The sequence below is a fragment of the Cyanistes caeruleus genome, chromosome 3 (genome assembly GCF_971803275.1).
Source record: "Cyanistes caeruleus chromosome 3, bCyaCae1.hap1.1, whole genome shotgun sequence".
Classification (NCBI taxonomy): Eukaryota; Metazoa; Chordata; class Aves; order Passeriformes; family Paridae; genus Cyanistes; species Cyanistes caeruleus.
Window position 1 is genome coordinate 10669382 of NC_141703.1, and position 27230 is coordinate 10696611.

The following is a 27230-nucleotide window of genomic DNA, read 5'->3' on the forward strand; positions in this document are numbered from 1 at the left end:
TAGCAGAAATTTGTCTACTTGTGTTTTATGGCTTCCCATGGAGTTTTAGGACTATTTTAGGACTATTCAGCCTTACTGCTTATGCTATGGTTAATCTAGACTGCCTGTGTTTTTATTTTTCAGGAAACTGAAGCAGCAGTGCAAGCTAAACAGCCGAATGTGGAAGAGGTTTTGTCTAAAGGGTGTCATTTATATAAGGAAAAACCAGCTACTCATCCAGTAAAGGTAATGAAGCAACCTTTAGCAATATCCATTACTGTGTAATAGGTTATGCTTCCCCTGTTGTACACTTGTCCTTGATGTGCTCTGTTTAAAATCAATAAAAGAACCTGGCAAATGGCATTTGTTCTGTTCTGTGATGACATAACCAGGAAAAATGTAATGTTCCCAGCTAAAAGTCTTTTGCATGTTGTGATGGGAATATTGTTTTTGACATTAAGGTTGTTTTACTCATTTAACAGTAATTCACACTGAAAGCAAATGTAATTTTTGGTGTGTAATTAATGGCAACATGTAACTTTAAACGCCTTTATTTTAAATTTCACTTTCAGAAATTTTGTCAAATAAAAAAAAAAGCAAATTTTCTAGAAGAGGTAAGAGTTATAAATAGAATACTTTCATTTGTTTTTTTTCATTTTGAAAAAAGAACACATGGCAACATAGCACTTTCTCACTCAATTTCTCTGCCAAATTTTATCTAGAATGACTGACTTGGTTGTCTTTTGGAGCAGAGGACACATTGTTTGGAAGATTATGCCTCCCAGCACTTCTCTTTTAGAAAAATGTACTGTAGAATCCTTTTCCTCAGCTTACAAATCAGTTATAAGGGGATATTTTACACACTTTTCCTAAAAGCTATGAGTACCTTCATTGAGGCTAGAGTGTCATTTTCTATCCTGTGGAATCTTAAAGTCATCAGCAAGCATCCTCCCACATCTGGTTCAGCTGCTTTTAAAGCAGGAGACCAAACTAGTGATGTCAGTTCCATACAACCAGAGCTTGGGCAGTTTTCTAGTCTTATAACTGCTAATTAAGTATCTGTAAACATGATGATTAAAAGTTCCCAGCAACAGTAATAGTGGCTTATTGATTACACTAAGTATCTATTACAATTGCTTCTGACTGGGCTGAGATAACAAACTTTGTATTTAGAGCTTTTCAAAATGTACAGAACTCCAAAACCACAGAAAAAGGCAGAAAAAGGGTTTCTTCACAAAGATAAAATGTCTGTAGGTGATCTCAGCAGTGAATTTCTTGGTTTTCTATCTATATTTAGTCACTATTGCTGGAGGATTATTTTCCTACTTCTACAAAATTTCCTCTGAATTACTTGTAAATCCCACCAGCACATGAATGAAGTGATGTCCACTTTAGAAATTAATACGTGTTTCAGAATGATTTGGTTTCTTGTCTTCTTTCCTGGACAGAAATGCTTAAGAGTTATTATCCCATTTGGTATATGTGTATTTTTAATGATCAGTTCTCCTAAACATGATAAAATGCTACAAGAGGTAAACTAAAGGTGACTTGAGTGGGCACAAGCAAGACTCTGTCGGGTGTTTTCCTTGGCTAATAAACCCCTATTTTTGTTGGGAACACTGAAATGTCATCTACACACATTCCCCAATATCTGCATTTACTCTTTTTGTGTGATCAGCTGCAGTCTTTGGGGACCTTTATTCCACAGCAGAGCTCTCAAAACAACAGAAAGCTAGAGGTTTTGGCTTTCTGAATTTTTTTAATTGCATAGAAAGAATTGCAGAATGAATGCTGGTATTTTCAAGAGGAAGAGCTAGTAATTGTTTTACCTAAGAACGACAGAAGTATAAATGGTGTTGAAATTATTCTGTTTAGCCCAAAATTCTGACACAGAAGTATACTGTGTCTATGTATTTTAAGTGTTCACATCAAAGACTGAAACTCGACAATTGTTACCAGATTGACTGGAAAAAGGTGACTTTTAAAATTACAATATTCCATGAGTTTTAATTTCGACAGTGATACTGTAAGACGTACCTGTGAGGAAATTAATAACTTGTGGAGTAGTGCATATTTAATTTTTAGTCCCTCTTTCATTGTATTTTACTTTTTTCTTTACATTCTGTAGTTCATTTAACTGTGCAACCTGTGAAGTTAATTTCTGGTTCAATGTCTGTCTAGGGCAATAAGTCATAAAGCAGTGGTTATATATATATATGCTGTCAGAACTGTTGACTTGCTTTCTTGATGCTCTAGGTAGATTTCCTTAAGTCATCATTCTTCCTGAGTTACTTTCAACACAGTCTGCTATTTATATGTTTCAACACAGACTTTTGGATTAACATCAAAATAATTTTCTACACAAAAGGTATTTTGTGGAAGCCAAAATAATTTTTGCTCTGATTAAGATGGCTTTGGAAAGATATTTAGCAAGTTTGCAAAGCTAAGAACTCAAAATTTTAGAAAATTATTTAATTAGAGCTACTCTGGTACCATTGTTTTAGGCTGAACCCTGCTTAATTCAGTTCAGGACATGGACATCACTCACAGTAGAAGCAGCAATTCAATACTTAGACTCATAGTTCTTATTTAGTGTGTGGTACAGAAAAAAAAGATAAAATTACATGCCCTCTTTAAAAACATTAATCACTTGTCTAGCATTGCTTGACAAATTTGTAGATTATTTAGTTCTCTGGGGCAGCTTTGTTTTTGTTCGTCCATTATTTCCTTAATTCACCACAAATCTTCCCATTCTTTTCAATAAATGAAGTAGAGGTTCTATTGACTTATTCTCACCACAAGCCTTTCCTGTGCTCAAAAGCAGTATGTGCCAGAAAATTAGAGATATCCCTGCAATTTATGTGCATTTTATCTGAAATAATGTATGTAGTTAAAATTATTCTGGCATTTCCTAATGTTTAGCTGCTTATCTTTGCAACCTTTAAAATATATTCTCATTATAGTATTTTGAATGTAAATTAAATCTCATGGATTTATATTGACACATACTTAATCTTATCTCATAGTTATGTCACTGAAATAAGTATATTTTTACACCTTCACTAAGCATACTAAAATAGAATTTTGCAATGCAAGTCTGTAAAAACATTTTTGTTGGCAAATGAAATCCTTGTATATGCTGATTCAAGAGTCAAGAATGGGATGACATGTGTGATCCTTTAAGTACTAGCACTTTAATAATCAGACCTATTCACTTTTATAAAATGGTTTTCATGCTTTTGAAATGCATTTCTGTAAAGCTTTTGAAGGTGAGGGAGAGAGAGGTTACTGCTGGTGTCAGTGGCAATAGAAAGAATGTAAGCCCCAACCTCATGATTAACAGCACTTAATCAGAGCAGTTTATTCAGGAAAGGATTTCTGTGCCAGTGGAAGAGCTGTGGTTCCCTTGCCACATCACTCAATTTGTCTTTTCCTCTGGTGGGTGAGAAGTAAGTAGTGAGGAATTTATTTTCATTGTCGTCAGTCTTGCATTTAAAAGACTACATTTCTCTCTTTAAATATTCATATCTAATTTTAGTGCTGTCAGTAAGATTAGTCCACATAAGGATGTTAACATCACTTAAATTGCACCAGTGTTGACATTGAAAGAAAATCTATAATTTTTTTGCTAAGTGCAACATATTTGGATGTTCATGCTTGTCACAAGAACTCTAGAGTTGCAATTACAGCAAAATTTTTGTGCCCAAAGAATTTAACATTTTAATGCATGCATGTTAATTTATGCCAGATGCAAGATCAAACTAATTTTGATAGAACTGGTTGCTCTCTTATTAGTGGTGTAGCTGTTGCCCCAGACAACCCCTCTAACTTGTGTGGTGGGCACGTTTTACATTTGGTCATTGCTGGAAAGAAATCTCTGGCTCATATATGTAAAAATGATTATGTAGCTACTCATGACTAGGACCAATATTAGAATCATGGAACAGAGCCCAACTCCTGGATCTGCATGGGACAGCCCCAGAATCATCCCTTGTGCCTGAGAGTGTTGTCAAACACTTCTTGACCTCACACTGGCTCGGAGCTGTGCCCGCTTCCCTGGGGAGCCTGGTCTAGTGTCCAACCACCCTCTGGGTGAAAAATCTTTTCCTGATATCTAAACCATCCCCACTACCTCAGAGTCTGTGTGTGTGTGTGAGTACATACATACTTCAATTTAATGAGCACTGTTCTCCATCCCTCTCCTATTGACCTCTGTCATCTTAGACTCCAGGTAATTAAAGTACCTTTCTTAATAGGCATCCCGTTCCTATCACGGCTGGATTATGATTTTTACTATGTATCTAATTGTGGATTGATACCATAGAATACTAAAAGCCTTCCTGAGCTGCACCAGTACTCTGTGCTGCTTTTTGTAGCAGAGAATCAGAGAGCAGCTTAAAAAGAAATGCAATCTTCATTTTAAGAGTTTAGACATGTCAGCATAGAATTAGCAATGCTTCATCCTTCTTTACAATCCTGAAAGCAAGAAAAAAAGAGAGGTAGAAGCAGCATTTTCAAATCTAAATGCCTCTCAGGGTTATCTGAGGACTGATGTTATTCACACTCCAGACTTTCATGCAGGTTTTGTTTAAAAGGAACAGTTAAGCCATTGCTACACAGGACTGTGTGCTCACACTCTGAGGTTTATGGCACCCTGAAGACTGCTAAGACTTTTTTTTTTTAATATATAATTTTAATAGATGGAAGAATAAATTCTGCATTTGATGTTAGAAGTTGCAGAGTTTTTATTGAAAAGCTTTTTGAAGTACATAACCCACCTTTTTATTTTAATTTAAAAAATTACCGGTTCATGTTCACAGTGGTTAAAAGGCTAACCTCTGATGCTGGGGGGAAACGGGCTGAGCTTGGTCCAGGAAGTCACTCTGTGCTCAGGATCAGGCACCTGTGCTGGTTCTAAGTTGGCTCTGAGCTTCAGCAGCCAAACTTTGAGAAGAAAAGATGCTTTTAGGACCCTGACATGAAGAAACTCTTTTGTAACACAGCTGGAAAGGATTTTACTTGTACCTCTCCCCCATTTGTGAAAATTCGTTGCTGTATCTTTCTGTTTTGTATTTTTTTTTAAATTCAGGTGATCCACCAGATGAAAAAAAAAAAAAGCCCACTTGTTTTATTTTGCATTTATTTACATTAATTTACATTTGCTTACATTACAAATCCATGTTGGATGGGGCCCTGAGCAAACTGATCTATTGGGTGGCATCCCTTCCCATGGTGGGAGGGGAGCTGGAACTAGATGGTCTTTAAGGTCCTTTCCAGCCCAAGCCATTCTGTGATTCTGTGATACATTAATTTATGTATTATAAATTTAATATTTTGCTATTTTCTATTCTAGAAAAGGTTAGAAGACTTGAATGCTGACTGGAAGGCAATACACCACTTAATTCAACAACTGAAGGAAAAGCCAGCATTAGCAGCATTTGGCCATCTATCTTCAGGTGTCTGTAAGTGCTTCAGTATATGTATCTTTTTTAACTGATTAAAAATCACACAGTTAAAATGAAAATGGCTGGAGACTGTCTAAATTAATTCTGCATCCTTTAAAGTGCTACTATGACATTCAAGTTGTTTTTTTATCATTGCCTTTCTATTTTATTCAACGTATCCCAGAAGACAAATTAGATTATGATTTGATAAAAAGGTTGCAGAATACTTTTCAAATTATTACTGTTTCAAAGTGATTTTTCTTTCATTCCATCAAGAGGTGAGATTTTGACTTTCTGCATTTACTAATGGAGGAAATACTACAAAGGGAGATAAATTATTTAAATTGAAAGATAATAATGTTTTAGGTCAAGTGTCTGTAGATTGGTCAAAGAATGAAATTCTGAAATTACTGATGGAGAAATAAAGGGAGACTGTTTCAAAATGAAGCTTGTCTATTAACAGAGAAAGTCATATGTGACAGCATGGTAGGAGGAATTCTGCAGTTAAACACTAAATCTATGATTTATATTGCTTCATGTCTTACATTCATGCATATGCAACAAGACACCTGATCTCTATTTCATTTAAATTATTTCAACAATATTTATATTAGATTATACTCATATCTCTTTGTGGCTTCTTGTTCTCTACAAGGATTGCAAACTTTTTTTTTTTCTTCCTTGATAAATGGATTTTATTTCCTTGTGCTTTCCTTTGAAATGTAGTGATTAAACATGGCTGAAAAAGAAGTGCTTAATGGAAGCACGGTGCTCAGTCTGAGTTTCCAAAGTCTCTAAGACTCTTTACTGGATATTGAACCATTTCAGTTGCTTGAATGAAGAATGTTACCTACATAATTTGTAAAGCTGCTCATCATATGTTGGAGCAGAAAGAAATCTGTCCCCCCAGCCCCGTCAGACTGCCTGTAACTCAAGCTATGATATAGCTGCAGTAATCTGGAACTGGATTACATGTGGGTTGTTGGTCTCTCTTGTTTTTAACATTTTCTAGTTACATGTTTCATACATGAAAAGCTAGAAGTGGAGAATTCTCTACCTTCTAATAGTGGTCCTCTGGGACAGCAAAGCAGAAAATCCTTTTTTTCAGAGAAGTACATAATTGCTCCATAGAGACAGAATCCAGAAATTTCAGTACCAGAAAACAGTCCAGCTCCTGCCCAAATAGCATATATTCAAGAAAAGGAGTTGTCTTGCTTGTGACATGTTGAATCTTACTAAAATGGAACTATTCTTTGAGCTAAGTCCCATAGAACTGCTGTGGTTCCAGTGGCAATTATTTCAATTTTCTAAAAAGAGACAAATGCCACTACTATATTTATAAACAAGTAGTACAACAGAATTCTAGCTTTGCATGATTTTGTTCCAAGGCATTCTACAGGAATTCATGTGATGGCATGGGGGGGAATGAAGGAGATGTGTAATCATTTCTTGCTGTGCTAAACTTGCTGTGTCAGTTTTCTGTATGAACAGGTTGTGTCAGGTTCCAGAGGGAAAGAGTGTTGGCAAGTTGTGTGTTTTCTGTTACAAAAGAAATTATAATAATGGTACAAGAGTGAGAATACAGAGTAGTAATGTAATATATTTTTATATTACCTCATCTCTAGCTGAAGAATTTCAAAATTACCTTAATGGAAGATGTAGTCTCTGACTGCTAATGTTTCTGAGACTCAGCGGTGGAATTATAAATGCAGAAAATGAAAGCACTGGTGTTCTAGAAAAGATTAAGCAGGAAGATTGATTTCCCTTCATTGTCACAAGCACTTAAAATTTAAACCTGTGCTTATAACACTAATTCATAATTTTTCTTTATTTGAATCAGTTTACTGTGATCACCTCATTATAGGTGTATTGACATAGAACTGTAGAGTTCAAAAAGAACCCAGGGAGACATCTATTCTTTTTGCTCAAGGCACAGTCGATTAGTGCAGGTTGCTCAGGGTCATGTCCAGACAGGTTTTTTAAATCTCCACGGATGGAGACTCTACAACCTCTCTGGGCAACTTTTTCCAGTGTTGAGCAACTCTGACAGTAAAAAAAAAAAGTTTCTTCCTCTATTCCAATAGAATTTCTAGTATTTCAGTTTTCACATGGTGGTTCTCCTCCTGTCTCTGGGATTTACTGAAGACAGTCTGGATCTGTCTTTACTCCTCCAATCAGATATGTAACCACATTGATGTGATCCCCCTGAGCCTTTTCTTCTCCAGGCCAAGGGAGCAGGTTTCTACAAAGATAGGAAAAAGATATCTGCTACTAAGGTATTTTTGTATTGCATTTAAAAGAATGGGAGGAGAGGAGGGAAGAAATTGAATGTCATGGGTCTAGTCATCCTGTAGTATAAGTTCTGCCATTATTTTAACCACTCATGTTATAGATTTTTTTTTGGTCTTATTTATTCTGTGCTGCTGATTCTCATGTACCATAGGGACTCAAACTGGCTGTGGGAGAGCCAGCTTTAATCAAGCCTCCCAAAAGCTAAACAATCTCATTAAAGGTCATTTGTAGAGAAAGATACACAAAATTATCTTGGAAGGGTTTTGTGAAGGAAGGTCACTATCTCCTGTTGACAGTTATTCACTTCCTGATCCTATAGGGACTTTTAGGGACATCAGGATTGAATAATATTAACATGTGTATTTGAGACCAGGGAATGAAGATGTAACTGGCTCATCTCTACTGCCTTGTCAGGTATCATTTGGTCTGGTCTGGTTACAGGAACTCAGACAGAGAATCTTAATAAATTCCATCTGGTGGCTCTTACAGAGGTAAAGCACCCTAGCTGTAATTATTTCTAGATCTGCATATTATAGCTTCTTTGGCAGAAGAAGCATTAAAAAGTATTTCTTGATATTCCACCAGTCCAGTGTGCCCTCAGGCATAAGGAACAAGAATTACTCCTCCAGCTCAAAAAATGTACTTAGCTGAAGGGTATGCCTAAAACTTTAGCAAAGATTGACTTCCAAAATAAGATGAATCAGGAAGAAAATCACTCTTGCTGTCTGTACTTGACAGGATAACGTGAAACAGTGTGAATGTCTCTATCCAAATACCTTGATGCGTTGCTTAGCCAGGAGTTTGAAAACATTTTAAACAGAGAGAAATGCAGTTCTGGAATGTGTTTTTCCAGGAGGGAGCGTCGTTTTTAATAGTGTCATTAGCATTCATATGACTTCTTTTTCTTCTTTTGTACTGAAGTGCTATCACTGTATTTACTTAGTAAGTTAGGTAAAGGCACACACTGCTTTGTAAACCCCTCTGAATGCATTCTGGGGTGGGAGGCACTCCTGGCTTGTTCTGGAGAAAGATATTTTCCATAATCTGTCTTCATTCCAGTAAGATGCCAGGGAAAGTTTTGGCCACTTGTATTTAGAGCTACCTTGAAAATACAATTTCTTTAAAAGGATGTATATTTATTTTCAGTTGTGCTATACTTGAAGTTGCTGAAATTTTAACACTACAAATGAATCCAGCTGAAAGTACTCAGTCAACTAATTTTACATTTTACATATTCATCTAATAAAACTGTGAGTGATATAATATCTTAATAGTCTTGCAGTTTTACTTATTCAGTGAACAGTTCTTTGTGTACAAGCAATTTCTTTTCTCTCTTGACTGCTTACACAGGTTTTTGTCCTTTTTTCTGTCTCTTTTTTTTTTGTAAAAAATGCCTAATCAAGTGAAATAGAAAAAAAAGTTGAGTGAGAATTACAATGAGCTACAATGGTGAAAATTCTTCTGAAATTAGTTATAACTTGTCCCTTTAAACTTAAAAAGTTATAAATCTTATTTTGGAGCATTGTTTGTAGGAGGTCTGAAAAAAGATATAGAGGTAAAATGATTGCTTGTGTTTAACAGATTATAGCAGGGTTGCATTTGACAGAAAAGCTGTATATGCATGGTTAGGTGCTGTACACTTACTACAAATAATTTGAGGAAAGCTAATACTGCATCACCAGAGCTCACCATCAGCTTTAGGTATCTTTCTTCAAATGCCTACAATCGATGTCCTTCTGTGCTTTCAGTATAACTTGCTTTAGGAGTAGTAGTCAGACACTGCAGACACAGAGCCAAAGACTAGGCTTCCCTGTAGAGGGGAAGAAAGCTTTTTTAGGATTTAGAATGGATGAGGAAGAATGGAACAGGAGTGAGGTGTCATGCTGAGTCCATTAGACTCAAGTTGTAGTGTGAGGCCTGTGAGCTGAAGTTCACCAGCAGTGATGGTGGTGGAGAGAACTCATCACTTATTAGCCCATATATTCATCTGGGTTCTAAAAAATATTCACAGCAGTCAGTCACCTCCAGAGTCTATAATACCTTGAGTCTTGGGATTTGAATTAAAATAGTGAAATTTGTGAATGTGGGGAAAAGTAGTGAAACAGAGTTTCATTGCTTATCCTATGGTATTTTACATGCAAGAGTATAGCATGTCTCCTTCTGTCTGGGAAATACAGTTTGTTTTTTATTTCTCTGTGAGGCAAGTCCTCACCTGGACTAGTCATGCTGCTTTGTTCAAGGCTTGTAAGATCATATACAACAGTTCTTGAAAAATATCAGTTACTCTGTGTATGCACTGCTGTGGCTTAATGCAGCTGGGATTCATATTCACTGCTTGCAATATATAACATAAGGAACAACTTCTGGTACTGTATATAAAAATAAACTGTTCATGAGTCTAGGTTTTTGAGGAAACTTAGCCCTAAACAAAAGCATGTATGTGAAAATACATACCTTGATCAAATAACCTAAGGTTTAAAACTAAAATCCACTTAGCTCAGAAGCTGAAAGTGCTTCTGTAGTGCTAATGCATCTAGATGTATTGTATGCATCTAGGCTTTTCTTTTGGCTTCAAAATGCATAGTTGAGTTTTTTATTATTCCATACTGGTTATTTCTAAAATAGGGGGATGTAGAGATGGACATAACAGTATCCTGCATTTTGAAAACTATCCTGATAAATCTCTGACACGAGATTTATTTTCATATTTTCAGATAAAGGATTCTTTATTCAGGAAACTGTAAACCTTGAAATATATTCATTTCCAAGGACTTCAGAGCTGGATTGTTCCACTGCCTCTTTAAAAACAAACAAACCATTTGTATTTAAGAGATAATCAGGAGACAATGACAGAAATGTAAGAAACAAAATGAATGACAACAACTAGCTTTGGGCAAAAAATGAGCACTAGATACACTTTCTTTTTTTCATACTTCAGAGCTAATGTGCTCTGAAGCAGTCATTGCTTATGCATAATGCTTACTATTTGGGTGAGCACATATGCTGAAGTTCAACACTGTTTCTCAGAGTTTCCAAAAGCTAGTTTTAAATCTCCTTGTGCACCTGAGAATATTACAATATGTGTATTCAAAGGGTAAATTAAAAACAAATGTAAAATCAGATATTTGAGTGTCTATATTGTTTATAGCAGCTGTCATAGTGTAATTGACATCAAGAATACTCAAAATAATTATTTGGGAAAGACTGAACAATGGGTGTGTGCATCTACATTGTTTTCAATACTAATGAACACCTGTGTTAATATTAAATGTTGATATTTAACTTACTTTGCACATAGTCTGCACTACTTAAAGGAAGTTTTCTGTCAGCTATTAAAAAGTTTTCATGAGGGGTATGGTAGATACCTAATTTTCTAGAATCATTCTCCAGGGAGTTGAACAGTTAAAAATCCACAGCATGTAACTGTTGGGACAAGTAGCTCTACACTGAATTAGAGGGCAGTGCTACTGCCAGTAGTCCATTTTGTCTCACTTTGGTTATAGGACACCAGTAAAGATCACTCTCATGAGCTGTAGTAGAGAGAAATACTATTTCCAGTAAAGATCATGGTCTAGAACCATATAGTTTCAGATACTTGTGCATGTTGACTCTGAAGGAAATGTCAACTTTTAATATTAGTCATTATTTGGTTTAATGCTATGAAGAGTTTTACAAAAATAAAATGCAAGAGGGAAATTGAATAGGTAAAAATGCAGTAGGGAAGTATCACAGAGGATACCCTGAGCTCTTAAATCATCAGAGACCAGTAACAGTAGGTTCCTCCTTTAGTCAGCTGGCCTAACAAAGGCTGCTCATGCTTGTATAAAGTGAATTAGTAAAGGAACAGATTACTGTCTTTAGCTTTTCTTTTGGATGAAGGAATAAATAATGGTTTATATAAATAATTTTAGTAGATTTGGGTTTGAGTCATTTTACTTTACAGACTTGTGTAATAAAGAGGTTCAGAGATGCCAGCCTGAGATTGCCCTATGATGTGTAAATTGCCATATATCTGTTTTCCCCTTTATATTCAGGTAAGAAGTGTCTAATCATCCCATCTGGTTTCTGTTAAGAAGCTCTTTTTCTTCTCACGTATGTGACACATCCAGCAAATAACAATATGGCACAAAACTGAATCTGTTAGCACTTGATTGGAGATTTTTCAAGGTCAGGACCCAGTTTCACAAGCAGTTCTATTTTTCAATACAGCTGACATCAGACACAAGCTGAAGACAAACTTGTCTAATAAAGCTTTCAGATTCAATTTTCTCTCTGCATATAGCTTCAGGAATCTCTGGAGGTCATTCACAGCATGTGCTGTAACACCAACAGGGAGAAGTAATGAAAAGCATCTATATAAAAAGCTGACACTCTGCCTTCCGAGCTGCATGAATAAAAACATAATAAGCAAGTTTAGAAACACAAATCTCTGTTATTCTCAGAGTTTCTATTTTGATCTTTATAACATATCTTGATTTGAGGATTTGCTTCTGGTTTTTCTGACAGGTGAAAAATATATGCAAAATATACTTAAGCCACAAATGCCTAATTTGAATAAAACCAAGGGTTGCACCTTTATATTTAACACCCTGTTTCAGGGATTTGGCAGTAGGTTCCTCTTTGAAAAATCTGTAATAAACAGGTGTGACAGTGCAGTTTACAAAAGGAATGTGAACTTCTACTTGTTCTTTTTTTTTTTTCAGGGCTCAGCTGATTAAATATAACTTGCTCTGAGTTACAAAAAATTTTTATTGTACTCATACCTATGAGGAAACATAAATCAGAAAGTCAAGACAGGAGGTGGCTGTTTTGCTGTTATTAAAGACAATATGGAACCAAGATCTACTTTTTCTGTTCTGTAACAAGTTGTTGAAGCACGGCTGTCAAGATTTATGATGTAAATAACATTAATGCTATCATTAGTCTTTCAAAGGACCACATTCACCTATTCCATTTTTAAAATATGATCTGGTGTTTTCTTCTGAGGAGCAAGCTTTGTAGCTTGTTTTCTTTCATTTAATGTCTTGATCAATAGTTAGTAGCAGCAGGATATGCCAGATTTAATTTAAATAAATCTCATGAAAATGTAAATGATAGCATACTGTAGAATTCTTCAGACTATTATTGATAACCTATATCAGGTGGGAGCACAGAACTAAGTTACAGTTATGATTGGACTATTTTATATGACTCCAATAATCTTTGTAACAGAATAAAGTGTTGGTAATTATCAAAATATCTGGTAACTATCATTTTTTAAAACACAAATAGAATCAAAAATTTAGATTGGTTTATTCTGGAAGATACGGAAAAAGGAGTAGAGTTCCTAGAAAAAGAGTATCCATAATAAAATGATAGCTTATGCCCTTTTTCAGTTTTTCTGCCTCAGTTTCTACATTTCAATTTTTAAATCACTTTTTTTTTTATAATGTTTTAAACCTCTCTCTCTCTCACCCAATTTTTTTTTTTTTTACAATAACCCAAATTACTGTAATACTGCACTATCCAGATAGCATCAGCCTGCAAAAAGCAGTAATTGTTCTATTCTGTTTCTTTTTGTATAGTAATTTGGCCTATTGACAATTACATTGTGTGAAAATCTCTTTAATTTGCTAGAGTAGTAGAAAGGGGATTGGTCATTCTGCACACAATCCTCTTGACCTGTCTGCTCTTTGTTAACTTGTCTCTAAAAGAGCGAAGGAAGTCTTTTCCTGGTGAGGGGAGCAGTGCTCAGGGACATCCTGGTCATGCCCTACCTGAGTCTTTGTCATCCTTCCTCATATTTCTGTTGTGACTGCTCTGCAGAGGAACAGCCAGCCATGGAGTGTGAGCAGAGTGGAGGCTACAGGGAATGAGAAGCAAAATTCAGAATTGCTACTAAGGTTTCTAGTCAGAGGATATGAGACAATGACAGAAGGTCTTGCTTCTTGAACCATGGAAAAGGAGGAAAAGATGGCAAATGAAAACCTCTTCTATCCCAACTGTAAAATTCTTTAGTCTGATATATATGAAGTTTATCACTGAAATACCAGACTGCTCTCTTTGTATCAGTGTGGAGTAGCAGGGGACATGCAGTGGTGAAGATAGGCAAGAAGAGATTTGTATTACTGATATTTTTTAACAGCAGGTTGGTGGTCAGACCACACTAAAGTTCCCAAAGGCAATTCTTCATAGGATGAAACTAAAATAGATATTAGTTTGACCTGAAAAGTAAGCATAATATGAGAGAACTTGACAAGGGTTTAACAAAGCGCCTGGCAGGATATTCTTACAATTATGGTGAAAGAACAGAAGGTGCTTGTAGTGATCTCAGTAATTCTTTTGTCAAAACAAAGTGACAGTGATGATGTTGCCTTTGAACAGCTGGTTTTAATCCTGCAAAATTTTCCACTTGAAGAATAAGGGTAGACTTGGACATTTTTGCTTGAATTCTGTAATTCTGTTAAATTAGCTAATAACTGAGCTCTGATTATTTCATAGCTTCTTTAAACCTGTTATGATACTTATTTTTTTTTAACTACAAGATAACCTAGAATTCAACTGGCTTCTTGTTATTTTATATCTGTGTACAATTTTTTACACCTTTTTTTCCAGAGTTCCACTTGGATAAGATAGCAATTTATGCCTGTTAAATCAATATATAGATATTACAAAAATTAGAAGAGGTGATTTTTATGAGACTGTAAAAGCTGGAGTTGTTGGTAGTACGTTCATTTCCTTATATCAGAGAATTAGCTGTGAAAATTCAGTTACATGCCAATAGCAGTACACTGGAAATGTAAATTGTCATATAGATTGTCATCCAATTGAAAGCTGCATACTAAATCAAGGAACTTGTTACTTTTAGTGACAAAAGGAATACTGAGAGGTGCTTGCATAATTCGTGACAGATGTTGTCACAACGTTTTTTATAATGCAATGTATGTGACAGAATTTGATTTTAAAGCACCACAACTTCTATAGTACAAAACATTCATTTTCTTGAAACCCTTTTGGAACAACTGCTCACTGAAAAAGACACTTGTCCTTTGGAAAAAAAATAAGTGTCTTGTGTAGTGTTATAAATAATAGTGCTTTTTTAGAAAGTATATGAAAGGTTCTTGGGCTACCTTTCTTTAGTTTCTGTCTGCTTAATTCTCACACTCACTAAAAGTGATCCATTCATACCATAGCCTTTTGCTTTTCAATTTTTAGTGGCCCCATCAATCATGCTGAACTTTGCCTAAGGAAAGGTTCTTGGAGAATGCCATGACAATGCTATATTACTAAAAGGAGACTGAACTTTAGAGCAGTTTATCTTTCAGAAAGGCATGAATGGAACAATAGGTCCAAGCAGATTAATGCTACCTCTGTTTACAGATATGTATTACAATCTTCAGTTGGTTTTATACTGCTTGTCCCTGGTCAAGTCATAATCTAATTAGGATCAAATGCTGCAGATTTAAAATTTTTTTCCACCACATGTAGAGCAGTCAATTGAATTCTTTACAAACACTCTGCCAAGATTATTCGCATGTATTAACTTCTTTCTTAGATGCTTCCTTCCCAAAGAGTTCTCAGTTGTTACATTATTTCCAATTTGTTTTTTAAAGAGTGTTTGAGAACGTAATTATACAGGACCACAGAAAGACTGAGATTGGAAGGGACCTTTGTAGGTAATCTGATCCAACCCAATACTCTGGCAGGGTAACCTGGAGGAGGCTACCCAGGATGATGTTTCTATGGCTTTTGAGTGTTTCCAAGAGTGGAGATTCTGATTCAACCCATTGCAGGACTCACTTAAAGAGTGTTTCCTGATATTCAGGGGGAACCTCCTGTGTTTCAGCTGTGGCCATTTTCTTGTCACTGGTGGGCACAGCTGGAAAGAGCCTGCCTCGACCTTCAGATATTTATACAAGCTCATGACGCCTCCCCAAGTCTTCTCTTTTTTAGGCTGAACAGCTCCTGGTCTCTCAAGCTTTCCCGCAGATAAGAGAGGTTTCAGTCCCTTAATCATCGTGGACATTTACTGGTCTCTCTTCAGCTGCCTTGTGCTAGGGATCCAAGAGCTGGATACAGTTTCCAGCTGCTGAGCAGAGGGGAAGGATCAGCTCTGTCTTTCTGTTGGCAATGACCATCCTAATTCAGGCTGTGATGCCAACAGCTCCATTGCTATCCCAGGGTTTGAGGTGAAGCTGTCATACATATATCCTCCATATTATCCTTTCTGAAGACAGAAATGACATTTGGTTTCCTCCAGTCTTCAAGTATTTCTTCTTCTTGCCATGATCCATCAAAGTTTGTTAAAAGAATCCTTGCAATGATTGCTGCCAGATCCCCCAGCACTCAACAAGTGCATCTCATCAGAGCACATGGACTATTTTATGTGTCCAGTTTGCTGAATTATTCTCTAATTTTTTAAACTCTAACTTCTGTACATGGAAATTACTTTGCAGTACCTCTTATAACCAAGGGATCTGTTAACATTCCACTTCTAGATATCTCACATACACAGAAAGTATTTGAAGAAGCTCTTTGCAGCAACAGGTCACAATGTGAAACTTTTGCTATGTGGCACTAATTTTACTTCACCCTAACGTTTATTTACATTATGATGCACAGGAGCCAACTTATGTGGTTTAAATCACAGAAATTCTTAGTGTAAAGTAGACTCTGCTTATTCTCTGTGTTCTTTTTCCTGCTTCAATTCAGTGTTTGTGATAGATGAGTTTTTCTTTACAGCGAATGAAAGACATACAAAAGCATCTTGCTGTAGTGTTTGGAGGAACTTGGAAAAATGCATTGGAAAATAAACAGCTTATCCACACTCCTAGATATAAAAAGGAGGATGGTAAGAAAATCCAACCACATCTGTCTTATGACAAAGAAAGAAAAGTCTGAGAAAGCCGACACTTATCTTTCTGCTAAATTAAAAGTCCTTACGCTGTTTAAAAATCTAGTAATATTACCAGTAATATTTTAGAAACCATAACTTTTGTGGTTATTCCTCAAATATTGCAATACACATTCACTGTAAATCTTTTTCTCCTAAGCTTTTTAACCTTGACTTTATACTTTCTTTTGAACCTCTAAGGCGTCTTTTGTTTCATCCCCTTCATCTCACTACGAAGACTATTTTAGATCTAAACTTTAATTAATAATCCCATAAACTATGAGCTTCTTCTACCTGTAATAATTAAAATTATATATAATCCATAACGACTTCTTAAGAGTCATAAAGAACTTCTAGAATAAAAAGGTAGCTAAGCACTTAACTTGTATTTTAAACTGATAACAGTAACACATAATGTGAATGTTCCCTAAGTGTTCATGAAATTAGGAATAAAACTTTTACCCATTTATAGTCTATAAAAATTACTGGATATGAAATGGACCTGATACAGTTACCAAGTCTTCTTTTTCTAGGAAGTGTTTTTTACTAAATATTCAAGGCTAAGAAAATCAAACATTGGTGTTGTGTTAAAATAGAAAAGACTCACTTTGAAACATGACTTTTGTCTTTAAAAGTTGATTAAAATTTTAAGAAAACGTTAGCTTTGAGATAAAATGCTCTAAGGATGCATATTTTCTACATTTAGAGCTGTGGGTGGAATTTTGTTGGCAATAATTTTTGATCAACATAAAGACTTGATTTTCAGTTCAGATCACTAGAAAAAAACATCCCTTGCTTTCAGACTTCGGAGTTGGTGAGCTTTTTTTTGAGGTAATAAATTTATATTTTTCATAATCTTTAATCAGAGCTCTGTCAGCCACTATTATTTTCCTTTCAGAACTCCTTTATGACCTGGAACACCTGTCAGGTAGCTGTAGCTCCTCAGCAAAAAGTGTTACTGGCAGTGAGCACCTTGCAGGGAGAGGCTGTACTGAATGGGAGAACTTAATGTACTCTTAACTTTATTTCCTTAATGTTGAAGGACAGACAGAGATGAGACCATTTATCACTGGAACAAGTCTAAATAAATCAGTCTCAGAACTGTCTTTCCAGATCTCTCTCCAAGAAGTCTGTTTAGAGTTTAAGAATATGGTCATGGATGCTCTAACTCTGTAGAAAACTCATTGCAGTGCCCCAGCATAAGAACAAAAAAATATTAAAAAGAATATTAAAAGGCAAAATGCATTTTAGTAGCTGACAGAATTTCACCTGTGTGGTGTTGAGGAGTTTAGTTGTTCCAAGTCAAGCTCACAAGGATAGGGTGCTGGTAAAATGACACTGAAATTTCCCATGTAATAAGCCAAACCAACTTGGTGTGCAGTGTCCCAGCCCATGAATGGCTCGTTTTCCCAAAGAGGGAATTCTTGCTTGTTCTGCCACTAAAGTCAGTGGTGCTTGTGTTAAAATAGCAAATTCAGTTTCCTTGACTAAAACCAGAATGAAGTTTAGTGGGTGTATATTACTCCTATTCATTGCATGAAGGATTTAAGGCTGGCATTTCCCTTAATTGGTGCAGCTAACAATGGAACTAACAACCCAACTAGGCTAGACATGCAGATTGAATTAAAATCCACATCCAGTTAATGTGTTAGTTCCTCTTTGTCAAAAAGCTTTGACCTAGTAAATGCAGTTACTTTACACAGTTACAACTTCACCACCACTAAAAGCATTGGGAAGGATGGAGAGGAGCATTCCTGTGAACTGAGGCAGTCCTGCTTAAAGACTGTGGCTTGAAAGAGTGTGTTTGAAGGGCTTTGAAGCTTTTGAAAGCATTGTCATTCTTCCTGACTGATCAGTTCCTGTTCAGTACCTAAATAAGGAGTTTTGTTTGTTTTGACTTGTCAGTTTGACCCTCTCTTGAAACATAACACTGAAATAAGCAGAGTAAAAGAAGGAGGGAAAATTCTTTCTTTGCAACTGGCTTCATTCTGTTTTACTTGGGTTTGCATTCAATATTTGAATTTCAATTTCATTATGCATTCCAATTATTCTAACTCTTCAAGTTTAACATTACAGATTAATTTAAAGATACAAAATTTACCAATATACCTTCAATTTCATCAGTGTATTTCAAAGTTTAAGAACAAGTTGAAAATCACACCTATTATTTTGTGGTTTATTTTTCTCCTATTATTGTTCTGTGTTGTTTTCTTCTTTGTTAAAGAGCAGAAAGTGCTAATGATAAATCACCTTAAAAAACTAATATTTGTGTAGTTTAATATCTTAAATTCTAATAGACTTTTTGGTTATCATATCATGGAAGTGAACCATTATAGCTTTCAAATAAGTTGAAAGATGAAGTCCTTTACTGTTTTGATGGAATGTTTCATTGGGGTGGAATTTATTACTCAGACATTTGAAAAAAAAAAAAAAAAAAATTATTCAAGTTCTGCATTTATAAATGCATTGTCCTGCGAAATAATCAAAAACAAACTAATAATAAAAAGTCCCCACAAAAACCAAAAGCAACAAACTGTCCCCTTTGAGTCACAGAAACTCAGTGGAGTTCTGGATAATTTTTTTCAGAATGAGATCTGTGACTGCATATTATGTTGTTAATATTGATTTATATTCATCTATTATTTTTAGTCGCTCATTTGTACAGTTATGTTAAATGAACTGTGTCATATCTATGCAAGCATAACCAAAGCATAATAAGGGATAGATACTGTTCTAAGTGGCATTTTTGTTCTGAGGGGAGATAAGTGTCAGACGTGAAACACTAGACAAACACTTTCTGAAGGAAATTTTTATAAATAATTTGATAATTCAAATATTCTAATCGTCAGTTGAAATGGAACAGATCATTGTCATCCTTAGATGACAGTAGATGGTGGTAGATCTTGAAGTTTTTAGAGAACATATTATACTGGACTGATTGCTTGTACCTTACAATCTTTTTTTTGTAATATTTTAAGTTTTGTGATACAAAAGACCTACATCAAGGAAGAAACACCAAAAATAATGAAACAAAACCACACAAAAACCAGCCCAATGGAAAACCCATAAGCCAAAATCCAGATCAGTTAACCCATAAACATTAGAAGATTAGGGACACCCTTTTCTGAAATGGCTGCCACTGGGGGGAAAAATAAATAAATAGATATTAATTGGTGAACTCATGATTGTGTACTCAGGTCAAAATATGTGAGATGCAAAGAGATGCCAGGCAGTTGTGTCAGACACCCTAAATCTACTGATGGATGTCCCAGTTTAGAAAACTATTCAATTTACCTGAATACTGATGAGGAGAAAAATTTCCTCTGAAATGAGGCAACTTCTGTTTAACCTATGTGAATGGCAAATTAGGCTACTGTTTTCCTGTTGTCTAAGAATTTCTGAAGTCACAGAGGAAATATGAGGCCTTGGCTTTATGGAAAAATTGTTGGACCCTGACCCACAACCTGGATTTTTATATTTCAAATAGACTTTGCTGTAATGGCATGAATGTCAATGGAAAGCCATTCGACTTTCAAAAGTAATAGTAGGAAAGACAAAATAAAACAAAAAGCTTACTGTGCATGGGGTTACACCGTTTTGATGTTTTGGTTTGCTTTTCTTGAAGACAAGGTATCTCACAGGAAAAGGGCAGTTTCCTAACTGCTTACTCTGTTAGAAGACTGGGAAAAATGCAAAAAACCTGTATTTTTTGCACCTAAAAGTCAAAAAAACTTTAGAAATTAGTGCTTCAGTGCTAGAAAATGTAGAACACATTCCACAGCAGTTTTATTTCAGCCCTTCTGGTTCAGTTATTGGTGTTTCAACAGCTGATTCAGAGAGAGATTCTAAAGTGTAGGTATTTAGTTTCTTTTCTAATACTGTAGAACCTCAGTGAAGCAATGCCATGTTTTCTTCTGTTTGCTCTGTTTTAGTTTTTCATCTTTGGTTGATCTTTTTAAAAATTGAGGAAAAAAAATAACCAAATATAATTTAGTGTGGCCTCATCTGCAATAATATTGCACACGAGGAATTGCTTTTGCATCATTAACTGAAGGGCAAAAGTAGCCCAACAGTTCATAGCCATCTCTTTGTAAACAGCAGAAATTAAGGAAAAAAGATCAGTCTTGAACTTCTGAATGGTTTTATGTTCCATACTTCTCTGTCTAATGGTATCTGTCTATGGCACCTCTCGTCATTTTTGCTGCAGAGACAGAAAATGTGCTTCAGTGTTGGGTACTTCTCCATTCCAAGCAATGAATAATTTACAGATTATATAAAACCCATAGCTAATAGATGAGGAAAAGACACTAAGAAGATGTGTCTGTTTTCTCCAAAAAGAAAGAAAAAAGAAATCCACAAATATCCAAATAATAGCACATAATATTTTTAAGTTATGAGGTAGAAAAGTAAACAATTAATCAAGGCTGAATTTCTTGTAGTATAAGCTTCCCTACTGTCCACAGAGCCTATGGGAAGCACTTGGTGATAACAGAAAGTGAGAAGATTTTTGGTCTCTCAATTTCTCAGCTACAGAGTGACTGGGACACAGTGGAGGAAACTGATTTCTGAATACATGGTCCTGCTATGATGTGTTGCATAGTCCAACCAACTTTTTTCAATCTGTCTTCTGGCATAGCAAGATCTGACCACACTAGCAGATTTTTGGAAAATTGCTCATTTTTCAGTGACCTTTAGCGAGGGGTTTATATTACACTGTGAACTTTGCTAGTGTTACTAGGTCCAGCTGATCTTCTAAGGATGGAATTTGAATATGCTGAGAATGATGGATGTAAAGCAGATATTATAATAGAAATACTGTGGGACAAAAAATGAATTCATATTTTCTTTTAGTTTTGATTTTCATATTTTCAGTAGAGATAGTATCAAGAAATAAACCTCTTTCTATCTTATCCTTTCTATGGAATAAATTCTGAAATACTGGTATAAACATCATAATTCATTTATTCAGTAATTTTAGCTTCTTTTTTTCTTTTTTGCTTTCTTTTTTTTTTTTTTTTCAGTAACTCCTGGTGAAACTGTTGCTGTGGATACACAAACCAGGGTAACCAAGGAAACCACCACCTTCAAACCAGAAATGCCATCTTCTGTGCTTTTGGAGGTTCCAGCCTTGGCTGATTTCAATAAGGCATGGGCAGAACTCACTGACTGGCTTTCTCGACTGGATCGAGAGATAAAATCTCAGAGAGTGAAAGTAGGTGATCTTGATGACATCAACGACATGATCATCAAACAAAAGGTATGAGAAACACTGATTTTTCAAGTTGAAAGCCTCATGATCTTTATTCTGTATTAAGTCCTTTCTACAAGGAACACAGGACAGATGCTAGGCCGCAATACGTGAAGTTGTCACTTCAGCTACTTTATCCCATAAGCACAATTATTGGGTAAAATGTTAAGATAACTAATTGAGGAGGAAAGAAAATTATTTACTATTTTCTCTGGTATTTGAAGCAGATCTCTCTATCTTTCTGTTGCTTGTCCTGTAAGAGTACACAAGCCAATGGTTGTTTGAAATATAAACTTCATGAGAATAAAGGAATTGCATAGTAAGCTCCAGGTTGCCAGGAAGAAGACGACCCTGTTTCACACCTTTTCCTATGTTACTTCTCTAATAACTTTTTGAGAGCCTCAAATGCTGCTGCTCTCAGTTTATCAAAGGCTCCTCAGTTGTTTTAACAAAAAGAACAGCTCATTAATGCAATTGTTTTGTCAGCAAAACTGCATCACTGCATCACTTATCTTTGAAAACATAGAAAAATATGGAAATACATGTTTTAGGAGAAAAAAAGCCTAAATTTTAGCTACTCAGTAGCAAAAAAGTAATTTTGTATTATACAGCTCTAAAGTAATTACCTACCTTCTAGATTTAGCATTGTTCAATATAAAAGATTTACCCTGCCTGTGCAAAACTTTCCAGTGCTAAATTTCCATTGAGTTCAGTTTTAAAATGAGTTTAGGATTCCCTATTACAAGATTCTGTTGTTTTTTTTCTCATTACCTTCCTCCTCATAAAAAAAAAAAAATCTGATTTATTGTAAGAAAGATATTGACATTCTTTCTCTTTGCCTAAACTAGAAACAGAGGGAGAAAAATTGTGTACATTTTATTGAGACTTTGCACTGAGACATTTTAAAGAAAATATGCTGATGTCTCATGGGATTAATTTCGCTTGTTTTCTTATGCTTCCTTTTTTCCCCCAGTCTTTTAAACCATTTTTGAGAAATTTGGCCTTCTTTGCCTTCTAGATGATGAACATGTTAGTTTCACCTCAATTAATGATGATTATATTTACTAAGTAGAATTACATACTGCTTTGCTAATTAAAATATCCTTAAAACAGAATGGATAGAAGTGATAATTCCAGTGTCATCTGCACAGGGCATTAGGTTAAGATAGTTGTTATATCATTTTGAAAGGTTGAGGGCCAAAGAAGACTTGTTTATACACTACATTTAGTGTTCTTTAGAATAATTTTGGTTTTAAAATTTTATATTGTCAGATGCTTGGTTCAGCATTATTCAGTTTTTTACTTATATCTCACTTTGGCATATTATTCTGGCAGGCAAAATCCATAGTTTGCTTTCTTCTGCAGATGTCTTTTACTTAAATATGAGATCAAATTATTAACTCTTCACAATTTCAGTTAATATTATACTTATTTTAAAATTAACTGCTTTGTATTTGCATTTTATCTTAGTTCAAGGCTAAAATATTTTAGCACTACTGCAGTCTGTTCCTGGCTGGGTAGCACTGTCTCTTTTTTTGATACCATGCTGTGCTGGTAACAAAACCAGCAGGAAAACTCTTTTTTGTCATGCTTACCTCTCTAATTGGCTGTGCAACAGAATGTGACATTTAATATATTCTCTGATGGAATGGAAGAACCACTGTCTATATATAGCCTGCAGTTCTGTTAGCTGTCTCCCTCTTCTCTAATGATCATCTTAATATCACTTAATACATGGAAATGAATGTCATGAAATATTTCATTCTTCTTGTAAATCTATCACTGGATTGTTAGGTGAGATTAGCACAAAGGAATTTCAAAACTGAGAAAGAATTTTCAGGTTGCTCAAAAAAACCCCGAAAATTCCTACCCTGATTTGTAATGTGTGGAGTGTCTGCCGCAGTCTGTGAGCTGATGAAGTTGGACGTGTGGGTACTTGACTAATCTGAAAAGTCACGCCAGATATGATCTAAGTTGGAAATCCAAAAGTAGTGCTTACCTCCCCTGATCTGTACATTCCATAGAAGATTATAGGGATATTTTTCCTGTGGTTGTAATTTAAAAGTCATTGAAAGTCACCACACTGCATCGTGGTTTATTTGGAGAGTTTATTGCATCTATACAGGGATGTCAGTAAGATTTAATGATAGTTCCATCCTCGTAGATTGACCTGGTTTTTTTAAAATCAGTTTCTCGACTTCAGGTGTAAAATACCATCTAAACACAGCCAAATACTTCCCTTATAAAAATTCATCATTAAAGAGATACATGCTTCAAGAAAGCTGCTTTATTATAGAACATCTCTAGCTGCTCACACAGAATTTAGAATGCTTCAAACAGCTCATCCTGTAGTTGTGTTACCAAGCCCTTACTGTTTTGGGGTTTTGTTTCCATTTCATATTGCATTCACAGCAGAAAGCCACATTTCTAATAGTAAATTGCAATGTCAGAGCAAAGATTTTAACAGCAAAGTAAGCCCACATCCTAGCAGTGTATGCAACAGGCTGTTTTCCAAATTACCCAGGTAAAAATAAGTGACCTTAAGTTATCCCTTCCTTCTCAGAAGCATGTAATGTTGTTGAAGTGCCATCTCTGAGGGCATTTTGGTTAAGTTCACTTCAATCTGATTGTATCACAGGATCACAGCCACTAACTTTGCCATATTTTTCCTCCATAAAAGTTTAAGACATCGTTAGCCCTCACTTGAACTTTGCTCCGAGCTGATCGCAGTGAATTGGCACTCTTGTGTGAACAGCACATACACTGGTTAATTATGGGACAATAAAACTCAAAAAAGACAACTATTTTTTAAAAAGGCTTGTTTTAGTGGAAGCTTCCCCTTAATGAAAGAAACAGTACAAATTAAATTCTCCTAAGTGGTGCACATAATACATAGCAAAAGTAGTATACTAAAAGAGTGGCATAATTACTACTCATTTCAAATATATATAGCTAATCTTTCAGTGAAATGAGTGGTATACTTCAAGCAAATGCATTAAATATTTTAGTCCTCTATGATTGTGTATATCTGTATAGTTAAACTAAAAGACACTAAAAAGTGTGTAGTAAAGATATTTAATACTAGCATTAGTGTCACCCGTGCTTTCATTAAACGAAAATTGTTATATTTTTCTCATCTGCTTGAAGACTGATGTTTTGTAGGATTTGATCCTTAAAGAAAGAAATGTAAGACAGGATGATGAGAGACTCATGTTGTTTCTTTAAACAAGAAATAAAGCAAATAAGTTCATGGGAAAGACTGTGGATGCATAATATGCCAAGATGTAAGGAGGTGAGGGACATGACAAACTATGATTTACCCGGTTTCTTCAATTCACTATCCTTATTTCAAAACAATCAACATGCTTTATATTTGAAGGCCAGGTGGGGGTTCTTTGTAAAAGAGAAAATTAGGAGGAGCAGGATGATAAATTCCTTTTTGTTACATTTTAGAAAAATGGAAACCTTACATAATCTGCTAACAAGCCTTTACTCAGAAACTCTGCTTTGGCATCATTGTATTTTGAGAAAGGTTTGCAGCAGGAATAGATTTCTACTGAAGGCAGTCAATCATGGAGGCTGTGCAAACCTTGAAGTTAATTAACAGTGCTCTTCAGAGAGATCAGGTACTAAAATCTCCTTAAATTGTGAATTCTTTCCATGGATTTTGCCAATGTATGATGGCCATCCAAAATTTTTGTAACTTATGTAGTTGAAAGCATGGCTTTTTATTGCACTGGATGAACATAGATTTTATTTAGTAAAAGGTATTATAATAAGTAACATTACTGATGAATGGGACTACAGTTTTCAATGCATGCTTTTACTCATTGATTCTATGAGTGGAATAGGTTGAATTTTGCTGTTAGGTGCAGTGGAGGGGACTAATCTAAAAAAAAATGTATTTATGTAGAATGAGACCAGCCTAGTTACTGAGACTTTTAAGCAAAGAGGAAAATATCCTTTCAGGTAATGGTTTGTGTCATCCAAAAATAGTCATCCAAAAAGATGTAGAGAACTTATTTCTCTCTAATTAATTTGTCACTATTCATATCATCTGTCAATTAGAAAAGTAAACAAATTATAATGAGGAATTTTTTTCCCTTTTAATTGTAATTGGTTTTTCAATAGTTGAGAATCTTTTCCAGATGATGGATAGTAAAATAATAGTGAAGGAAAAATATTTGTTTATAAACTACAGAAAAAAAGAGTGGGCTTAATTTACATTCCTCTTGTCTGAGTATTTTTAATCTATTTTTTCCCATGGTTACATAACATTCATTTTATTATAAAACTTGAATGTGCATTTGCATGTGCAGCCTTACAATTAATATTGAGATAGATCACAAGAATGGGAAGTTTTTTGTCCACATTCTTTTCCAACATCCATTTTTGTGAAAATAAAAATATCATTTTCCAAACCTATATCCTGTTATTACACAAAGCAGCTGTAAGTTCCAAATTTAAATTTATAGTTCTGCTTTTCTGGGTGTGGACTTTAAAAGTGCCCATGTTGAATGAAAAGTTGCAGACAGAGGCTTTTGCATTTGTCCATATGTCTTATGTCAGAAGTGTGAGGTATGGGCAAGGTGGAGTCCCCACCCTTTTGGACAGAATACTTTAAGGTCCACAGAGTTTTGTATGAGTTTCATTTTAGTGACAAATGAATGAAAAGATCCACGTAGTGCATCTTTCGATAATGTACTGTTAAAGACCATTATAGAAGATTTTACACTTGGATCTGAATGTTTCCAGTTCATGGGATGTGCTTAAAGGGAGGATCTTGCTAGTCCAGAATCCAAGTGTAGTGCCAGGAAGTTGGGAATTTGCATTCACACTTTCTGAATCAAACTTCAGGAGCATATTTGTCCCATCCCTCACTCTGTCATGATGCTCTGAGGGCTCTTTTCAAAGCTTCTGGGATCTTCTTTTTCCATGTGAATACACAACTGCACACATTCCCTGCGCCACAGCTGGACCAGGATAAACTATCCTGATAAAGCAGGGCTGGAGCCAAAACTGATTCTACAGCATGTTGGATGTCTACTGGCATTTTTGTGCATCCTCTCTGATACCACAGCCCTACAGATTACTTTATGGGTTAAATGTTATGCAGAACCTCACTTACCTCTATGAAGTTCACCGTAGGATGTAACTGCTCAGAAGACACTATCATTATTTTATATGTATTTCAGAGTGTTATTGTTGTATTTAATAAGGGATATCTAGTGGAATTCTTCTTTTAGGTTGTCATTCTGTTAGACTTCTAAAATTACTTCTAATTTATGAAAGTACTGGAAATCTGGTTTCAGTTTTTAAAGTGAATAAAAAAACTAATAAATGAACATATTTCTAAGTATATTAATTTATTACTATAAATTTAAAATTACAAATT

The 27230-nt window shown here is 35.2% G+C and overlaps 1 protein-coding gene across 24 annotated transcripts in view; it reads left to right on the forward strand.

The window, feature by feature from the left end:
• The window catches only part of DMD (dystrophin), a 1136032-nt gene that overhangs the window by 799185 nt on the left and 309617 nt on the right, over nt 1–27230 (forward strand). For all 24 annotated transcript variants that reach the window (XM_086879790.1, XM_086879801.1, XM_086879781.1 and 21 more), the window contains 3 exons: nt 124–225; nt 5333–5441; nt 21609–21844. In XM_086879790.1, coding sequence (XP_086735916.1) covers nt 124–225; nt 5333–5441; nt 21609–21844 — 447 coding nt within the window. The remainder of the gene's footprint in view (nt 1–123; nt 226–5332; nt 5442–21608; nt 21845–27230) is intronic.